At 36.4% G+C, this 22,199-nt stretch overlaps 2 protein-coding genes across 20 annotated transcripts in view; one reads left to right on the top strand and one right to left on the bottom strand.

Annotated features, from left to right (window-relative positions):
• The window catches only part of LOC117339469 (alpha-adducin-like), an 83,139-nt gene that overhangs the window by 33,856 nt on the left and 27,084 nt on the right, over positions 1-22,199 (bottom strand). For 17 of the 19 annotated variants that reach the window (XM_033901058.1, XM_033901063.1, XM_033901066.1 and 14 more), the window contains exon 3: positions 1,611-1,701. In XM_033901058.1, the coding sequence (XP_033756949.1) occupies positions 1,611-1,680 (70 nt within the window). In that variant the 5' untranslated portion in view covers positions 1,681-1,701. Of the gene's footprint in view, positions 1-1,610; positions 1,702-15,242; positions 15,440-15,665; positions 15,874-22,199 lie in introns of those variants that run through there. The other 2 variants (XM_033901059.1, XM_033901060.1) reach the window with 2 other exon arrangements.
• Positions 3,968-21,070, top strand: LOC117338943 (uncharacterized protein DDB_G0287625-like). The gene is made up of 3 exons (XM_033900306.1): positions 3,968-4,055; positions 19,652-20,430; positions 20,954-21,070. The coding sequence occupies exons 1-3, from the start codon at positions 3,968-3,970 to the stop codon at positions 21,068-21,070; spliced, it is 984 nt and encodes a 327-aa protein (XP_033756197.1).

Below are 22,199 nucleotides of genomic sequence, written 5' to 3'. Positions count from 1 at the left end.
GCCCGCCCTTCACTGTGTCCTAGATAGTCTGTAACCCCTACATAATGATAGGCTTTAACCCTGTGATGACAGGTCCACAATCAACACTGTTGACAAATGACTTTTTAGTACAGTTCCCAATATGATTCATCACACCCCCATTCAGTCGGCCAGGTAAACAGCTATATTGCAGTAGTGCACTACACAACATACACTGGTACAGAACTACCAGGTGTAATTGTTGGAAGTTAAGTCAGCTTATCAAATCAGCCAGAAAATATTTATGCATCCTTATACATCAGTATTATATTTCTTACTTTAATTTGATTCATATAATTCTTGTTAAATTATCATATTTGTATTGATTATATATCCCACAAGGCACCTAATTAAACTACCAAATATGTGTAACCTTCTTGTATCATATATACCATGACGGATGCAACATATTTTCATTTTAACACAATACAAGAAATATGACACATCTATGATATAAGTTATTGGTTAAATAAACATACAAAAGTGAAAATAACTAAATGACTAAAATGACCATAAAATTCATTCATGAAATTCCTTCAATTTATTTATTTTATCTATTTAATAATTAAGAATAATTAATATATTTATGCATCACTAACTATCTACACATAACGATAATAAGATTAGGCCAACAGTAAATTCTAAGTAAGAAGTCATAAAACATTACTTACACTGACCCCAATTAGACCAGACCAAATTTACAATAAATTACCTCAATTCCAAAATACAGAATGAGTAGAATTGTTTTATATTCAAAAGTTGCGGGAGAGAAATCATATTATTCTCCCTCTGAAACAGATATTTCGGAAGAATAAATATAGGTTTATATTAGAGGGAGACACATGCCATGATCATCCTGTCATGTTTTTGTATAAAAGCCAAGTGAATACAAGTAAAACAAGCCCTAGTTTTAAACAGAAGTCGGTTATAGAGCATGACATACATTCTTGCTCATGTCTGGTTAAACTTTCAAGGGCATCTGGCAGAGTTGTACTCTACCGGGTCAACATTCCAATACTTCTATGCTTGGAACCTTGTCCCTCAAAATAATTTCCAGAAAGATTAAAATTAATGATTTAAATTGAAAAATTGTGGTTGAACAACAACTCTAGTGCAGACAAATCCCCTTTCCTGGAGGCTGTACACCCTGTAACACTCTATCAACCTATCAGAGCTTAATTGACTGCCAAACGAGCATGTCTGCTGCAATAAACCTAAATCAACGTTGGGCACTTAAAGTGCATATGGACAAGGTCTTATTTGTTCTCTGACAATTATAACCAAACTGTTACACAAAGAAAACAATAGATTAATGAATATATAGGTTCAATAATGTCCTAGCAACGATGCCTGCTTAACTATTCAAAGACAGGTTAAGAAAGGAAGCCCTCTAAACAGTTCAAAGACAGGTTAATTAATGTCCAAGACAGGATGCCATCTAAACTATTCAAAGACAGATTGCTGAATTTCAGAATATAAGATTACCGATAAAATATCAATGTACAAAGTCTCTGAGGAACGAGGCATTTTTCCGAAATAGGGGGGGTTGCGATGGGGTTAGGGTTTGGGGGTTGGGGCTAAAAATTACTTACCTATAGTATCTATATATTTCCCTGAGGGGGGGCTAGATGGCCCATTCGTCTGAGGGCCATTCTCCGTCATCCTTCCTTACTGTTGAATATCCTGCAACATACAAAAACATTTTCATATAAAACTTGACAAGTAGCACCATAAAAAAATTTGAATACATGTATCATATTATGTCCTGTGTTCCAATTACAACTCACATGCATCAAGACCTGTATTAATTAAATAAAAGCCCTTGTAACAGAAATGTATGGGATTTTTTTCTCACAGCCAGCTAAATATAAGTTTGTTTTTTTATCATATTGGTATTTATGGAATGAGAAAAACTGGGACAGAAATGTAACCTGTTGTATAATATCTGTCTAAAATGTGTTCCTATAGTGTGTGTTATTTGTCACATAAAACCTGCTGTATTCTGTACAACAGATACACCAAGCCTTACACTGACACTACCCAGATAAGGCAATTATGCAACATGTGTTAAAGTTGCATTAAAACAGCAAATTTCCGCAGTTTAACTCCTGTTATTTGTCTTTTTAAAAAACAACATCCTATATACACCATATTTGCCCTTTATGTGAAGGAAATAGTTAAATCCAAATTGTATAACCATATTTCAATGATTACAATAATCACAGACGTATACACTTATTATACATGATGTTTAGGTACCAACAAATTCCTTTTTTTCTAAAACTCCATCCTTTTCTACAATTTGTACAGATGATTGTCATGTTAATATGACAATTTCAGCATAAGCTCACTTGCCCTTGCATTAGCTCATTTGACCTTTCATGAGCTCACTTGCCCTTGTATCAATTAGCTCACTTGCCCTTCAGACAATTGAGCTAATAACACCATCAAATATTAATTCTGATACGGATTATGCTGAATAACACCATCAAATATTAATTCTGATACGGATTATGCTGAATCATCAATATAAATCTGCATGATACAAAAGTTCTGTGCTAGTACTGTTCAGTGATGCCAGGCTTTAATTTCTTGAGATGAAGCAGATAAGACTCATTCTTAATTTTTTGTAGAATGTGTTTTAAAGCATTTATTACAAAGACTGGGCTTGAAACTAAGCATGATAATGTCAACATGACACACTCCAGTAACTCAAATCATTCAACATGCTCTGGTAAAAACTGACAGGGAGACGTGAAGCAAAGCATTAAGTACTTAGTAGTACATATGATAATGTCATTTACATAAATCATTTTGTTGACATCAATGTCAAAGGTCGATGGATAAACAGATCTGCTGACATCCATCTTGTTGATCCCAGCATAGTGGTGGAAGAGTATCAATCTTATAATATCTAGCTCAATAAACTTTGAATCAAAACATGGGATGGGCTTATGTTGGGTCAGATGGAAGTGCATGAGGTCTTAATATGGGAGAAAACCAAAGTCAACCTGAGAAAACCCATTGGGGAAACTGATTGGGGAATTAAACCATGGTCACTTAGGTAAAAGGCATGTGTTTTACCACTCAGCCACCTGACCACCATATCAAATAAATCTCCTCTAACTCCCTTTCTCACCTATCACTCCATACTATATTCCTTCTCCTCATTTTCCTATCTTTTCTGGTCACTGAAAGGCCAAAAGGCCCTAATAGCAGACCCTAAACCCCTTAGTAATAATAACATTAAATAGCATTTGTTAATATTTTTACTGAACTGTAATAGACATGGATGGGCTAAACTGCTGAATAAAAATGTACAGTATGCCTATCAGTCCTACCTAGGCAATATGCTGATCCTAAGGTCAACATGGATATCACTAATTAGATTAAACCAAGCCCATTGCACCCAACATGTATAAGTAGAAACATTTCAGTAAAATCAATTTATGTCCGTCCAAGAAAAGCAAACGTGACATTCCTATCACTGCGATAACAAATGATTCACCATCTAGTAAAACATCTGAGGCCGCATATACATTACACTAAACCATATAGCATATCACCTTCTACCTCTTATATTGGTCAGCTTAATCCTTCCTCAGATTTTACTTTTAATAGTTTCTCCAGTAAAAGAAAAAACACCCAGTTTAGACGATATTTAAAAACTTAAAAATAACTTTTTTCCTAACCTATTTCAAAAATGCAAGGACAAATGTTGCCCGTTTTCAGTGTTTCTTTATTTAACAGAATATCTTATATGGCAGATTACCATAAGTTGAAAAACATCACTGTAACCTGATGTTCACTGGCATATCTCATTACAAAACAGAAATATTTACATCCTACATATGAAATAAGTCAACCATGACAAGCTGGCACAACATGGACTATAAATAAGACGGATGTTACATTGTAGCTATATGGAGTTTGATACAGGACCAAGAGGATGCCGTGTCCATGTCGGTCCCAGGGAGCTGTCCGAGGTACCGGAGGAGTCGACTCCCACGATGACAGTGAAAAGGGACACAAGAACAGTAAACAACCAACCAACATAACTCAGCCCTATATTAAACTTTTCCATTTTCAATAATGATCAACTGATGAAATACTGAGAAAGCGCAGGCGAAAAGATGACAGTGGTAAAATGGTTAATTACACTATTAAACCTTACGCAATAAGGAAATACAATTCTAGAGCAACATACGAGTTATATAATTATCTATAGAAGTGCTAACAGATGAAATCTGCTTACAACACAGCATTTAAAAATATTGTATGTACAGTATTTATCCAAATGTACATAGCCCACCTTGGCATGTATTGCAATTCAGCAAATACACAAACAAAATGCCATTCCATTGTCTTGCAATAAGCCCACCCCCTATACTACTACCTCAAGATAAAGTTTGTGTTTCATCCCATAGGTTTATTACAGGATAATTGTAATTCAATGCTACAGTTAATTGATCAGTATTGGCCACACACACATGGCCTATCCCTTATGATTTAGTGTAAATTTACAAAACTGAATCCTGGTTCCTTAGATCTTACATCAGTCCCATTCACAATATTGACATATCATAAATAAAAGTATTCCCAATGGACTGTTTCTGGAATTTGTTTAGATAGAATGTTGTTATTGTCTGCTAATAAGGATACATTTGGTACCCACTACAGCTGAACACATCATTCATATTCCATTTTCTTCAGTCGTTTTAATAAAATGATAAGATATTAAGTCAGAAATCAAACAACTTAACCTCAACTATCTAATCTGGTTTGCATTGCCACTTATATTGAGATTGCAGCCCAAAGTTATATCTATTCGTTAGTTGTATGATCAAACAACACTTTTACTACTCAGTTCCTCGTTTGTTCATAGACAATCTTTAAATCATGGATCCCAACATCAACAATTTCTATAACATATAGTATCCCCATGTACATTTGTACTTTGAAATTAAACAAATATCTCCATGTACATTTGTACTTTCAAATCAAACAAAATATAAGAACATTTTATGCATACAGTTATATTCGTCTATAAAGCATGACAAGGATGGCATTCATAATTAAATCAATATGGAAACATACAGAAAGGCAGATTGGGACCAGTCTATATCTTAGGTGATGTCAAGTCAGATATCTATCAGGACTGGGACCAGTCTATATCTTAGGTGGTGTCAAGTCAGATATTTATCAGGACTGGGAGCAGTCAATATTTTAGGTGATGCCAAGTCAGAATCTATCAAAACAGGAACCAGTCTATGTTTTAGATGGTGCTTTGTTGTTTGAGTCTATAGCCATAAAGCTATAATCAATAAGGTTTTCTCCTACTTTGTAACATTACATGTAGTCTGGACCATTAGCCATCTGCTGAGGGGAATGACATTGCTTCTGTAAGCTTCCAGCTGATCAGAGAGATGCTGCCTGTAGCATATAACCAGCAGTGTTCTGCTGGTCTGTTCAGTGTTTCCAATTTATTTTTATTGTCTTTTCCAACAGGAAGAATTAAAACCCTAACAAGTTGGTAAACAACACAACTGCAGCTAAGGTAACTCACAGAAAACAAAGTGTTCACCTACAGATTTTCCCCCCGGTTTTGCAAAGCAGACAAATCTGTAGAAAAGCTAATACTGAAAGCCATGAATTGTTTTTTAGTTTGCATTGCACAAAATTGATCACCAACTTGAAATATCAATACACTTTCTGTTACTGCTATCATTTATTACGCTTCTCCTTGGCGTGTAAATGTCGAGTTTCTGCCAATGGCAGTTGACATCACGCTAGGACTTTTTCTCCCGACGATCTTTCGTACTTAGTCTTAATGTTGTATTATTCAATACAAATGAAACACCAACCAGAAGATTTCTAATCTACTTCATTATTTAAGGAACAGACTGCATGTTCATTTGAATGATTTTTAAAAGTAATTCTGCTTTCTTTATAAAATTGCACAAAATGGCAATGAAATATTCATAGAATCGAATGTCTATATACAGGTATCAGTATTTTGATGTGTCATCAGATTTTATTATCCTTGCCTGCTGTTCCAGTCTGAAGCTTACAAAACAACATCAGCTATATGTGTGTACTCAGGTGTTAGAATATATTCTTGGCATATATTATATATACAGTCTGTCTAAATGGGGAGCTGAGATGCAAACAACAATTATATCACAAACACTACAGAGCTAATATTCAATATGTAGATCGTCATGTTACTGAGACGTACAACACAAACACTTCACAAACACTGTAGATCGTCATGTTACTGAGAGGTACAACACAAACACTTCATAAACACTGTAGATCGTCATGTTACTAAGACGTACAACACAATCTCTTCACAAACACTGTAGATCGTCATGTTACTGAGATGTACAACACAAACACTGTAGATCGTCATGTTACTGAGATGTACAACACAAACACTGTAGATCGTCATGTTACTGAGATGTACAACACAATCTCTTCACAAACACTGTAGATCGTCATGTTACTGAGACGTACAACACAATCACTCCACAAACACTGTAGATCGTCATGTTACTGAGATGTACAACACAAACACTGTAGATCGTCATGTTACTGAGATGTACAACACAATTACTTCACAAACACTGTAGATCGTCATGTTACTAAGACGTACAACACAATTACTTTACAAACACAGTACAAAGAAACAATACTGGACAGATGAAAATGAGTGTAATGATAATTGCAGATTGGACCATCGATCCAACACCCTTGAGATATATCAATATAGACTGAGTAACACAGAATTTAATCCATTCCATTCAGAATACAGCTGATTTTAACCCATTACATTTAGGATACAGATAAATTTAACCCATAACATTTAGGATAGATAAATTTAATCCATTACATTAAGAATACAGATAAATTAAACCCTGTACATGTAGGATACAGATAAATTTAATCCATTCCATTTAGAATACAGATAAATTTAACCCATTATATTTGGAATAGAGAATCATTTTAAATGTATTTCAAATATTTTCAGAACAAATAGTTACTAGAATCTATTGAAGTGTAGAGGCACTCATTGCCTTATATTTACATATAACACTAACATTCTGGCTGTAACGTTGACTGAACTGAAGAAAGTAGTGTAATCAGACTACCCAATCTAATCATTAATCTCAGCCATATCAACCTTATCAGCAGTATGGGATCCAGCTTATTGTGAAAGTAAATGGGCCACAAAATACATTCCATACAAATTTGTTTAGCCCTATTGAATTACCAAACACAGTGAACAGCCCCCTACACAATATGCCTGCACAATAATTTACCATCAAAATTCAATCATATATCCCACAACATGTTTAAAAGCCCACAACAACAGCATGTGTGACCTTACAAGGGTCAATTCTTTTGATGGTTTCCACTCACACATACTGAAATTGATCACTTTACTGGAGAGGCCAGATCCATTTCAATATAGGCAAGATTCATTTCACACCAAACACACAACAACTGGGAAGGAAAACAGGTCTATAATAGTTATTTACACAGATCCTTCCAACTTACTCTCCATTAGATGCTATGGTCATTTCATTACAATGACAATTTATTATTTGTCTTGATTATAACTAACTGGTCTCCACATCTTTGGGATATTTAGTAAATCAATTGGAAAGCAACATTCTGAAATTCAAAACCTTTTAAATATTTTAGAAATTGTAATACAATCATATTTTACATGGAGATACTTCAAGATTAGTACAATCAACTTTTGGACTTATCAGCACTTTCAGTGGGTTTTTTTTTTTTCTCAATAAACCCTCTTTACTCTTAAACCTTCCGGGCGGGGCCCCAGAGCAGTCAGTAGAAAATCTATGGAAAAACGTTTGCAAGATCCCGGGTGTGTGGTTTGATCCCTACTTGCAATTGGGGCAGATTGCATTTCTCAGAAAGCTAACATCAGCACAAACCATCCTTTGACATCACAGTTTTGTCCTTCGACAAAACACGTTTCCCCATTATCTCTGGACAGGACACAACAGACCTATTGTATCTATAATAGTTTACATATTGTTGAACTGTTATGTATGTTTGTGTATTACAATCAAATTTAACTTATGAAATTTCGAACTGTGCAATACACATGTGAATTGAATTATATGTTGTTCAGTGAGGTAACTACCAGCTACTACCAAAACAAAATCCAATCTCAAAATAATCCATGGCTGTTAATTATAACAGGGCATGAATTTGCTGTTTTTTCATTGTATATATAATTTCTGTTAAAGCATCAATTTTCATTCAAACATCTGAATACAAGTTAGATAATCACCTAAATTTGATTAAAATATAGTTCATATATTGACAAGATCATATCTTATCCAACATTACTGCATGTCATTAAGTATGAGCCTGGTGTCTGATTGTATAGGTATATGTATTTATACCAGGCTTGCAACAGATCGGAGCTGGTTATTACATATATACAAGCTTATACACCAGGTTCAAATGCTCTCAAATGGCATGTAAATTGACAATATCATGTTTTCTCTCTGAAGCAAATTGCATGCATCACTGCATTAAAAAAACACAATGTAATATAGATATTACCAAATGTCACAACATCATTTGTATTCAGAATCTTTCCAATAAGTAGCATCAAGTGCTGAATTGCTATACAGACAACCCTAAATTGCCCGTGACCTATTACCAGGACCCAATGCTTGTACATCTCTATATGGTAATTCATATAATGATGTTCTATAAAGGTTGTAGGCTGCCTAATGACAGGATGCTATGATCCTGGACAGCTTGCAGCAGTTTCTTTAGATTGCTTCCACTCCCAGCATTAGTCTATACATTGTGTCTACACAGAGACTCTGATAAAACTACAGTAGTTTTCAAAAGCGAACATGGTTATAAAATGTTATAGAAGTCTTTTAGTCAATCAAACTTCACTACTGAACACATATTCTGTATTTTGAGGAAATTTTGGTGTATTTCAAAAACATAATCATCACTAAAACACTTGTACAACGTGACCTGGTGGGGTGTCCTGCTGGTTGCCACCAGCAGTATACTTCAGTGAGGTAGCAGGAAGTTTGTATCAGATGTGTACTAACTATCACAATGACAGAAACAGGACAAAACCATACTGTCACAATGACAGAAACAGGACAAAACCATACTGTAACAATGACAGAAATAGGATGATACCATACTGTCACAATGACAGAAATAGGATGATACCATACTGTCACAATGACAGAAATAGGATGATACCATACTGTCACAATGACAGAAATAGGATGATACCATACTGTCACAATGACAGAAATAGGACGATACCATACTGTCACAATGACAGAAACAGGACCATACCGTACTGTCACAATGACAGAAATAGGACGATACCATACTGTCACAATGACAGAAACAGGACCATACCATACTGTCACAATGACAATAGGACCATACCATACTGTCACAGTGACAATAGGACCATACCATACTGTCACAATGACAGAAATAGGACGATACCATACTGTCACAAGGACAGAAACAGGACCATACCATACTGTCACAATGACAATAGGACCATACCATACTGTCACAGTGACAGAAATAGGACAATACCATACTGTCACAATGACAGAAACAGGACCATACCATACTGTCACAATGACAGAAACAGGACCATACCATACTGTCACAACGACAGGAACAGGACGATACCATACTGTCACAGTGACAGAAATAGGATGATACCATACTGTCACGATGACAGAAATAGGACCATACCATACTGCCGTCTCCTAAACACACACATACATCATAGGAATGCATCTCGAAAACAGGAGAGGCCATCCTTCAATGACCTTTGCTGTTGATAGGACATTAAACAATACCAAACAACACTCTCAACCCCACTCTCCCCTATAACTATATTATGTCTTGGTACAGAGAAAGCACAGCAATATAGTTAGCTTTGTCAAAATGTTCAAATGAATAAGTTTTTTTATATGGAATATCAATACTGGAAGCACAAAATCGTGCCTGTGGTGTTGAGGGAATTGAGCACTATAGCGACCTGTTGTGTGGTTGTTTTTTTACATCAGAATGCTCCTGGGGAGGATGACTAAACCAGACCTCAAATCAATATCTCGGTTCTGTACCTTTCGGTGACTAATATGGCCTCGGCTCACACTCAAAATAAGGACTACATCTGATGACAAAAGGCTTTATGAATTTATACTAACAAATAAATACTCTAGAATAGAACCCCTTGAAAGGTCACCCAAGAAAATCTATAATGGGCAACAGCAGCATTGTGTCAATACATTATGTCTCCAACATGCTAGTAATATACTTTACCCTCAATTTCATGTAATCCTAACAGACTATTACTATCTTGATCCACACAAATAAGTACACGATCTCAAAGAGACTCACATTATCAGTCTTTGACCCACATTATTACTGTCTGACCTAATTTGCTTGTGCTTGACCTATATCATTATAGTCTCTGACCTATATAATTAGTCTCTGACCTATATCATTATAGTCTCTGACCTATATAATTAGTCTCTGACCTTTATCATTATAGTCTCTAACCTATATCATTATAGTTCCTGACCTATATCATTAGTCTCTGACCTATATCATTATAGTCTCTGACCTATATCACTAGTCACTGACCTATATCATTAGTCTCTGACCTATACCATTATAGTCTCTAACCTATACCATTATAGTCTCTAACCTATATCATTAGTCTCTGACCTATATCATTATAGTCTCTGACCTATATCATTAGTCTCTGACCTATATCATTATAGTCTCTGACCTATATCATTAGTCTCTGACCTATATCATTATAGTCTCTGACCTATATCATTAGTCTCTAACCTATATCATTATAGTCTCTGACCTATATCATTAGTCTCTAACCTATATCATTATAGTCTCTGACCTATATCATTAGTCTCTGACCTATATCTTTAGTTTCTGACCTATATCATTAGTTTCTGACCTATATCATTAGTCTCTGACCTATATCATTATAGTCTCTGACCTATATCATTAGTCTCTAACCTATATCATACCTGAATCCACCAACAGCATGACTTATAGTTTTTGTTTAAAGGCTGATAAAGAACGAAATACAAAGTACATTTTCCTGTATTTTACCAGATGGTGTTATAGTTACTCCAGATCTTCTGGAGGATAACAACCCTTGCTTTAAGTACCTCAGCAGACATCAAACACAAAACTGCTTACTAGTGTGTGTGTGTACATATATATATATATATATATATATATTGCTGTTTCTCGTATATATATAAAATTCAATTTTTAATTTTTTTCTTGTATATACATTGCATTTATTTTAGACTAATTCTCATCTTTCAGACTTTTAAACAAGTTTCTGAATTAAAACCCTTCAAATTAATTCATTGAACCCAACATTGAATTTAACATACACCATGTCTATGTAAACAAGAAATTATGACTACCAACCACAAAAGGCATTTGTTTTCCCAGAGATGTCTGTCACACAAAAAATCTACTTTTCAAAAAGGGATGGATTTATTGGTGAAAAATCTGTTGCCTAATGTACATCCTTATACTTGATCATGAATAAGACCCTACCATCTTGAACACTGCCCTACTGAAGTACCAAAGGTGCGTGATTCCATATCAATTTGTGTTTCTGAGAATCTGGCTGATCTGTGCTGTCGTGGTTGTGTCCTTTTGCAAGATGCTCTTGTGTTAATGCTCTGGATGGCATGTGATGAGCCTCCAGTATGTTGTTCAGTGAGGTAGTCACCAACTACTACAAGGAGTCCCCACCTCAAAATGACCCTGGCTGTTCACAGGGCATTATACCCAGCAAACAAACAAGCAAACCTTAGTAAACTACATCCTTATGTTTGATCTTGAATACCCTGCCTATCTTTCTGCTAAAATTGTTGACTGGTCTGACAAGTTTAGTGAAGCCCATCGATATGTGTTTTCAAAAAGTCTATAAAAATGCTGAGCTTGTAGCCATGTTAAAACCATATACACATCTACCTTTTTAGCTATAGAATGTTTTACAAGTGAATGAGTCAGATCTGATAATGGTTACTACATGTAGTTGTGAAGCCAGTCAGACTTACCTGTTTTTATAATTTGCATAAGCTTAACACTTTAAATTCTTCCTACACTTCTACAGGTGTGCAATGATATTTTGATGATCTAATAAGGAAATTTTAAATTTTCAGTTTAATAACTTGATGAACGCCTCATGAGTTATGTAACGCCACCCACATATTAGCAGGTGATTGACACGTACATACAATTTACATTACTTTGAATGCAATAAAATGATAATTAATAACAGACATTAAGCTAGATCATCTCCTTATATCTCAAGATCTTATGTAGCACCACATAGAAAAGTAAAATCAAGAATACCCTAATATACCCCTGGTAGGCACCTGACAAGCTGGCTAACCAGCTAGGTCTCAATATTAGTGATACCACACAATGATAAAGTAAGATAGAGGGATAATGGTAAGGAATGGGAGGGCTCTCAGTTGGTCAAGAGTGATGAATCAGTTGGAGGTTGTGATCATTAGAAATTAAAGAAAATAAAGTTTGAAGATTATTAGATGGAAGGACAGACAAAAATGCCAGCACTGTTTTCTCTAAGCACTGTTCTTGAGGTATGAACACTCTCACACCTCATAACCAAGTCCCAAGATTTATGTACAGACAGAAAATGTAAACACCTATGTCCTATCCATTAATAGCATGGTGCATGTGTAAATGTTCCAAAAACAGACCCGAGGTCTTGAGGTATAATCTCAGCATTTATCCAGCCCGTGCCTGGTAATAAGTGCACCCCATTGATATTTGCTTTTCAATAAAATTACAAGCAAATTCTTTTTTTATTGTCCTGCCATAATCTTATCTCTCGTATGATTTAAAGTTAGTTTCAATAATGCACTCTAGGCTAATTACTACAGGAAAGATTAGTTAATTCAAAAGTTCTACAGAAATTCAAATAATGGTTTAAAAACATCTTGTCTGAATGGAAACCTTCTTCATCTTAAGGTTTATTTTTACACCTATTATGTATCATTGTCTTGTTACAACTAGAAATATAACTCTGGTTCTAATGATTATTTAATCTTGTTCATAATAGTGTTTAAACAAGACAATTTGCCTCATCTTTGGCACTTAACCAGCAGTATAAAGGCTGTAACATGGCAGTATCAAATCTGTGGCAGGTTCCAGTTGGATGTCTGTGTTTTGGCAGATCAGTCATCACCATCAAGTGTGTACATATTTTCTGTACCCCCATATCAAACAGATCAGGCCCTGGTACACACAAAACCTTGGAAAATCCACACTGCACAGGCAATTTCACATAACAATACACCAAAATCACTCTAATCAACTCCCTTCTTCCATGGTCTATACATCACCATATTGGAGGATATCAGGACCAAGCTTACTGTACAGACTACAAACCACAGTATTCATCACTGCTGTCCTGTCCCAGTCTTCATACCATGTTAAGAGGTTTATAAAGATAAAATCTTCTTTTTGCAGCATACCCCCCCCCCCCCCCCCCCCCAAGGTTATATAAGTATCATACTACTGACACTAGGTTAAAAACAACCCCTCCTTCAACACTCACTCCCAAGGTTAAGTATTATACTTCTGACACATTCAACCCCCTCCCTTCACATTCACTCCTAATGTCAATTACTATACCTCTAACACATTTAAGTCATTTTCTTTTTAAAACAAGCCTTCTTCCCTCACCATTCACTCTGTACCTCTGACACATTAAGCATCAAGTTTATTATCATTTTTTATTCGAACTCCTCCCTCCCCACTCACTCCCAAGGATAAGTACTGTTTGGCTGTTGACACCCCATCTCCCCATTTCAGTCTGTCTTCATAAGTCTCTGACACATTAGCTGATTGTTATCATCCGTTGATTCACCCCTCTCTGCCAACACCTACATGTTAATCTGTTAATCGTACTACACCCCCCCCCCCCCCCCCTCCTTCTTCTCCTTTTACCCATAGTATCAATTTTCAGCATCATCCTTGCTCTAATTAATCAAACCCATCACCTTCTTATGTAAATGAAATTCACTCTTTCCCAAATATTTTAATAAAGTATCTTAAGTGAATGACCTGACCAACCCATTCTGAAGTGCTTTCCGTTTCCTTTCCTTTACATTTTGTATCCGTTTTGAGCCTGTAATGCCACTCCCCCTTCCCTGCCCTAGTAGCTATCCTACAAATAGCAATGAGTTGTTTTTGACATATACCCCAACCCCCTATATATTGTATGCATATAGATCTCTGGCTGTACGCTGCCACTCCCTCCTCCCCAGCCCCATTTTCTGTTTTGAGCCTGTAATGCCGATCCCCCCTTCCCCTGCCCTAGTTGTGTTCCATATATAGCGATATGTTGTTTAGATTACACATCTATTGATATACCCCCCCCCCCCCCCCCCCCCCCCCCCCGATCTATTAAAGTCTGTAAAACCACTCCTCCTCCTCATATGCAATACCTCTGTGTCCGGGAAAAGCATGTTTCCCCATACAAAATTGTATTGGAGGCAGACATCTTCATCAAACACATTATCAACATCAGAGTTGCATGGAGATTTGATGGGCAATAACTACTCTACCTTACGTGTCCTGTATATTTTATGTATATCTTATGCCTATAGTCAGGGTAATTATCCCCAAAACACCACTCATCTGTACCACTTATCACGAGGTTATTTCTGATCTATAAGCATGACATTTGCTATGTATAATTGGCATACAACTCATCCGTAACATATAGTGGAATACACATGCATTAAGATGTAGCATTATGTAGATTTTCTGTGGTGCTGAATACGGGAAAGTTTGAGTACTACAATACCCATCATAACTGATCTATGATAGATTAAAACTCTAACATATTTTCTCAAGCTTTCATTTAAGTGTTAAATCAATAACATTGAATATCTGCAGGGCAAACAGATGTATAGAGCTAGTAAACAACATCAAATTTAACTCTGCTTTGTGAAAACATTACCCCCTATATAGACGACTCAGATTTGGAGAAGATTTTGTTGGTGATGCATAACTCACAGGAGAGAATTAACTACAGTAACAGAAATTTCGGTGCAGGAAAAGACATCATAAATAATCCGGGGAAAACTTACAATTTGAGAAAACACTATTTCTGCACTTGTTTCTATAGCGTAAAGGAGTCCACAATATTAATAAGCAGATGGAGCACACCGACAGTGGAATTACACATGAATTATTTATAGCTGTTGTTTGGTCAGCAACATCTCTCCATATTGACTTTGTAACATCCAAGCTTGTGTTTAATTGTGTTGGAGCACTGGTAAACACAGTATACTACATATACATATCCCAGACAGAAATACCAAGGTGTCAGCACAAAGGTATCACTGATGCACTATATCACATGTATATTCTCACTGGTATAGCCGCGCCCTCCTCAGACATCTAGCCTTCCCGATGATCAGCCAAATCCTGTATGGTGAGAAATATATATGTATGTGTGTGGAGCTCAGAAAAATTAAATAAACATCCTGTTTTTGTGTTGCGTTACTCACTTGGGTCACACGTTTCAGTAAGGACTCCCTTTTTCTCCACGCCCTGATGAACCGGAGAAGCAAGCCCACGCCCCAATGACCACACGGCACTATATACTGTACACTACTACTCCAGGCAGGGACTGATCAGGGAGGAGGCATTGCTACCAATGAAGCATGCAGTGGATGTACCAGCTGTACTGATAGTAGTTAGACAGCCAGAGAGAGGATGGTGGGATCCACTACCACACTGCTGGATACATTATGCTGATGCATTCCTTGAATCATTCCCAGCTTGGCCTGATGGGAAACATAGACTGTCTGCTTCTGTCACATTTAATCAATACTTAATTCATCATAATAATATTTCTCTACTGAGGTGTAACTCACCAGGTTCTAATGGATGAGACCGAGACAGCTATATAAAATGAGTTTTAAAAAAAAAAATATATTGTACCATTTCAAGCAGGCAAATACCTTTGAAGAAAACATTTCAATGTTTCTTCAAAAAGTAAAGGCAGCATTACCGAAATAGATAACCGATATACATTTATGCATCTGTCTGGTAGGTCAAATTGGTAAGTGAAATTTGAAACAGTTCAAATTTATATTAATTGGTATGTTGTTTTTTCTTTCACAGACAGGATTTGGAAAGGCTTAATTGTATGGAACTGGAAGGGAAAGATCAGAGGTGTTCATTAAAGGTACAGCCCAGTGAAGGCTTGCTGTAAACTCCGGCCTGTACCTGCTAATGACCAATTCTTAGAATGGTATAGACAGACCACTGTTTTTCCATTATCAATACTTAATGTTGTAATGGTGTCTCATTAGATTATCATTGTAAGAATCCATGACCACAACTTCACGGCCAACAAAGCATGCAGACAAACCAGTTAATTATTGATTTCTACCGATGATGAATACTGAAGTCATGGTTAGTATTGTTCCAATAACAACTGACCCGGCCTAGGACAATGACCGGATACTTTCATATTCATCAGGATAGCCTCACAAATACTGATTTGGGAAATTACTAAACCTGTCATCCAATAGAGGATGGATGACCATTAGAGGTGTATACTGCCAGGGTAGGCATGATACGATGCATTACATAGAGAATATTTAATAGGGTCACGGAAAGTTTAGGATAACAAATATATTTCCTGTGCATGGCTAATATTTGGTGCATTTCATGTGTATTCATGCATGAAAGATATTCCAATACATTTGCCAAACCAGGGAAATACTTAAGTTATATTTCTGTAGCGAAGGCACTATTGAATATTGTTTATAACATTTTCATTATCTACAAAGCCGTGAAAGGCAACATTTGTTCAAAATTATTTGAAAATTTATAACAATGCAGATGTGGTCCATATTCTTTTGTATCAAGATCTCTGATTGGTCAATTGTCTATGTTTTGGACTTTTATTGGTGATTGGCTGTTGAAGTGTTATCATTATACTGCAGTGAAAAGAAAACACTTTTGGATTAGATATTTCTCTATATTTCCCTGGTACAAATGTAAAACAATGCACTTAAATAGAATTCATCATACTACAGTTGATAATTTGTTTCCCCTTCTACTTATTCCTGAAAAATAAACATGCTGATTGTGAGTGCACATGTACCAAATGGAGGTTTTTCACTTATCAATGTTGAAGCCATTTAAACAAATTCTTACCATATATACCATTAAAAATTAAATATTGAGCAATGAGTTGAGATATATTTTGGTGCATTGTCCAGGAGATAAACCTGTCTCAAAATACATTAGAATCTGTCTACAGCCTCTTCTGAAACAAGACACTTAAACATGATTCTGTTGTTACCGCAGCAAATGTTTCCACACGTAAAAACTAAAACTACCTTCCAGGTGACACAATAAGATGCATCTAGAGAGACTACAACCTTTTACTAATAGAATAGTCAGGGACAAAACCTACTTGCAATTTGCACTTAAAGTAGCATCAGGGCAGGCGTCAAGGTTCCACCTCAAATTTCATCATCTGTCTTAAGTCTCCAAGTAATTAGTAGTAGCTCAGTCAATGCACTAACAGTCAGGGCTCTATTTAGTAAGGCTGTAGTGCACCTTCTCACAAACAGGAGAAAACTTTATCTCTTGCTAATTAAAGTGTCTTTAATTGATTATATAATGACATACTTTCATCATTCTTAATTGTGAAATAATGCTAATCATGATTTGAAGGGAGACAACTCTTACACATTGTGTAACACATGTATCATCCTTAAGCTATCATCCTGTATTCACTTTGAATTCTATAAATATCATGTGAACTTTTAACTTTTGAATCTTTCAACTGATGAATACTTGACAGAATATCTGCTGTAACCTATACACAATACACTGTTGAACAAAACCTCAGCATCTGACCAACTTTTAACTGCATAGTCAGTGTAAGGCGGTTTAACACACGCACACACACATATTCTAGCCTCCAGATCGGAGTAAAACTGGCGACCTTCCAGTTAAAATGATGGAAAGGTACAATATCCCTTCTTGTTGCTTTTCCATCAATGATAAAGAATATTTGTTATCAGATTTCTGCTTTTTAAGTGTCTCTGGCCTCCGCTGGAGGATCCAGTGAGGGCTACAAATTGATAATTCCAGCTTTGAATACTACCAGGCAATGTTGATCTCTCTTATCTCTCAAAGTCTAATATCTATGTTTAAATCTGGTCATTAAGACCCAGGTTAAACTACAGCAGGGGGAGGGGAATACCTCCGATATATCTGGGATCTAAAACATTACCAACATACTTTAGAGTTCTCATTCGAGACTGAATGGAGATATTTACTAATATCATTTATTAGGTGATCTGTAGAATTGAATAAGGAGGCGCACAGGTGGGCGGGGAGGTAATTCAAGTATATATACTAGGGAGTGGGAGGCTATTAAAAGATATATATATTTCAAAATTTACAAAGAGAGCAAAGATATTCATGTATTTCATCCAAAAAAAATTAAGTATTTTCTGAATTCATAAACAAATACTATTTATATTATGCAATCCTGAACAAACAAATCAATTAACAACTTTTAAAATCTTGAAAGTACACTACCCACCAATTAAATTTTGCCTTGTACTATTAGATTTGTTGGCAGAAATTAACAAGATCATAAGTTTATAAGAAGGTTAAGTATTTAAAATAAAACTTGCATACTTGGTTTGTTATTCTGGCATGCAAAAGGAAAAAGGAAAAAAAATATTTGGCTTACTTTTTATGTATCTTATAATCATCAAGATTTGAAGGGCTCTTAATGTCATTGAGATGAATCAGGACTTGAAGTTTATTGAAATGACAGGAATGTGAAGTAGTATTAACAACAATAACCGTTCCCCATTATAACTCTTATAGTAACTGTATACTGTAGTTATCCAATAATAAGCCCATCAATATCCTACTGCAGTTCAGTACAAAACAAAAAACAAAACAAATGAGTTTGGTCAGTTCACTGGGGTTATCAGAGGATAAAGTTGGTAAAAAAAACCAATTAAAACTGGCCATTCCAAGTAACAGTGGAATGTTTTATCAAAGTAACAAAATATCATTTGAAGCTACACCATCAAAATCCTCAGTAGCAACAAAAGGACATTTTATCAAACTAATATATTTTACCGTAGATCCATCCCAACCAACTATTACTCAACTCCTCAATAGTAGCCTTTTATCTTAATTTAATAACAAGCTAACACCAATTACCTGGTAACACCAATTACCTGGTAACACCAATTACCTGGTAACACCAATTACCTGGTAACACCAATTACCTGGTAACACCAATTACCTGGTAACACCAATTACCTGGTAACACCAATTACCTGGTAAACCCAACTTTCACAATACTGGTAACCACAACTCGAGCAATACTGGTAACCCCAATTCAAACAATACACGTAACATCAACTCTCAAAATACTGGTAACCCAACTCCAACCCACCCCTTCTCCAAAATACAGGTAACCCCAACTCCAACAATACAGGTAACCCCAACTCCAACAATACACGTAACATCAACTCTCAAAATACTGGTAACCCCAACTCTCAAAATACTGGTAACCCCAATTCAAACAATACACGTAACATCAACTCTCAAAATACTGGTAACCCCAACTCCAACAATACAGGTAACCCCTACTCCAAAAATACAGGTAACCCCAACTCCAACAATACAGGTAACCCCAACTCCAACAATACAGGTAACCCCAACTCCAACAATGCAGGTAACCCCAACTCCAACAATACAGGTAACCCCAACTCCAACAATACAGGTAACCCCAACTCCAACAATACAGGTAACCCCAACTCCAACAATACAGGTAACCCCAACTCCAACAATACAGGTATCCCCAACTCCAACAATACAGGTAACCCCAACTCCAACAATACAGGTAACCCCAACTCCAACAATGCAGGTAACCCCAACTCCAACAATACAGGTAACCCCAACTCCAACAACACAGGTAACCCCAACTCCAACAACACAGGTATCCCCAACTCCAACAATACAGGTAACCCCAACTCCAACAATACAGGTATCCCCAACTCCAACAATACAGGTAACCCCAACTCCAACAATACAGGTAACCCCAACTCCAACAATACAGGTAACCCCAACTCCAACAATACAGGTAACCCCAACTCCAACAATACAGGTAACCCCAACTCCAACAATACAGGTATCCCCAACTCCAGCAATACAGGTAACCCCAACTCCAACAATACAGGTAACCCCAACTCCAACAATAACTATCTCAGAAAAGTAAGGTGAAATGATTTTTCTACACTAGAATTACATGTCCAATACATGCCAGCCTTGTGTTAGTAGACTGTGAAGGGAGTACCACAGTGTGTGGTGTAGGAATGCTGGTCTTTAGATCCCCTACAGCCACAATGTAATACAGAACAGGAGGGAGGCAGAACATAGTTCACATAGCTCAGGGCACTCGGCTTCCTCAAACAAAACCAGCAATCTTCAAACGAACACCTTCTACATGGAAATGAGAAACAATATCTAACTTCTGGGATGTTGTTACAGCTTACCCATAGAACCGTTCAGTAAACCTTCAAACAAACAAAATCTTCTTGGATTCTTATCTATTAAACACCATTTAGTAAACCTTTAAATGAACACCTAGCTTCCTTGGAAAAGGAGTTTAAAAAATCAACCTTCTGGGACATAATGTTATTCAAAGATAGGAAAACAAAATACTACGGTATTACCAGGTTTTCTGACAGACTACACCTTAATTCCTAAAGGACTAAATTGGAACTCCAACATATAGGATATGACAATGAAGAGGCAGTATTGGATAAAATATGACTACGCAGCAGACCTGGAAGAGACCCTTAGTTCATATGACACACCCATGTTGCAGGGTGCTAGTGCATCCCAGAACTGAAAGGCAGGACTAAAGACTCACCGAGAGGCAGGGTAAAGGCCACCCCACCCCACCTCCTGCCCTTTAGACAGAGCTTTGACAGTGAAAGGAGATGTTAAAATGTACTTTCAGGATATGAAGGTCATAAAACTTACAGCTGATTTGATGCCAGAAGTGCTGACACCTCTACAATTACGATGGTAATTTTGTCACCTGTGTATCAAATCTGTTTAAAGGTAATTAACATATTTCACATAACATAAATATCATCAACCAACTTTATTTTAAAATGTTTGACAAATCTCTGTTTGCATTGTTCAGAATTAAGTTCAATCAACTATAGTATCTATCAAAGTACATTGAAAAATAATTTAAGATTTTAACAAGAAATCAACTGGACAAAAATCATACCACCACTAGAAGTTAAATCTGAAGTTTTTAAGTGGAAGCCGTATATTAGCTGAATGAAGTGGTATGGAAATTCATATTGCTATACACATACACCCAGTCGACTTTCCCAACAGATCTGTGGGATTGATGAATGTAGATCCAGTGATATCAAACGTGATGAATAATGGGTTGTATCAGTGATCAGTACAACTGATAAGCATGTCATTAGCTGTGGTAACAGGTAAGTGTTACAGGTAAAGCCAGCGGGACTGGTCAGCTGATAGGTCATTAGCAGTCTACTACGGGTTACATCACCTGTCTGGTCTATAATGTGTATACTGATAAATGCATCATAGACAGTTTCCTGTTAACATGGAGTATATGATAGAGGGGGAAACAGCGGAGAGGAGCAGCTGGGGGTTGCAGGAATGAGAGGGAAGTTTGGGGGGATAGGGATGGGGCAGAAGAAGAGAGATGTTCAGTGTACTAAACACAGTCAGAGAACAGAGAAAGCACAGGTGAGAATCTACAGAGGTTAGCTGGGGTTTCACGATAGCTGTAGTGAGATGGCAAGAATGAGGGAATGGTAGGATTTCATGAGGCTGTACTTTGGAGTTCAGGTGAGAAATCTAATTTTAATCAATGGCATTTTGATATTTATGAACTGGTGTCTTTTCATGTTTTCCCATCATAATTTGATAGGAAACTACTCCCAGAGATCAAACTGATGCAGATACCCTTCCAATTACCTCCCCATTAG

This window comes from Pecten maximus, chromosome 12, assembly GCF_902652985.1.
Source record: "Pecten maximus chromosome 12, xPecMax1.1, whole genome shotgun sequence".
Classification (NCBI taxonomy): domain Eukaryota; kingdom Metazoa; phylum Mollusca; class Bivalvia; order Pectinida; family Pectinidae; genus Pecten; species Pecten maximus.
This window is presented reverse-complemented; position numbering and strand designations above follow the sequence as displayed.

What these genes read in the sequence shown, in the direction of transcription:
- LOC117338943 (XM_033900306.1), top strand. Translation starts at nt 3,968, where the DNA reads ATGCCGTGTCCATGTCGGTCCCAGGGAGCTGTCCGAGGTACCGGAGGA. An exon ending in TGAAAAGGGACACAAGAACA is followed by an intron (nt 4,056 to 19,651) that starts GTAAACAACCAA and finishes CCAACAATACAG; the next exon opens with GTAACCCCAACTCCAACAAT. An exon ending in ACAATAACTATCTCAGAAAA is followed by an intron (nt 20,431 to 20,953) that starts GTAAGGTGAAAT and finishes TCCAACATATAG; the next exon opens with GATATGACAATGAAGAGGCA.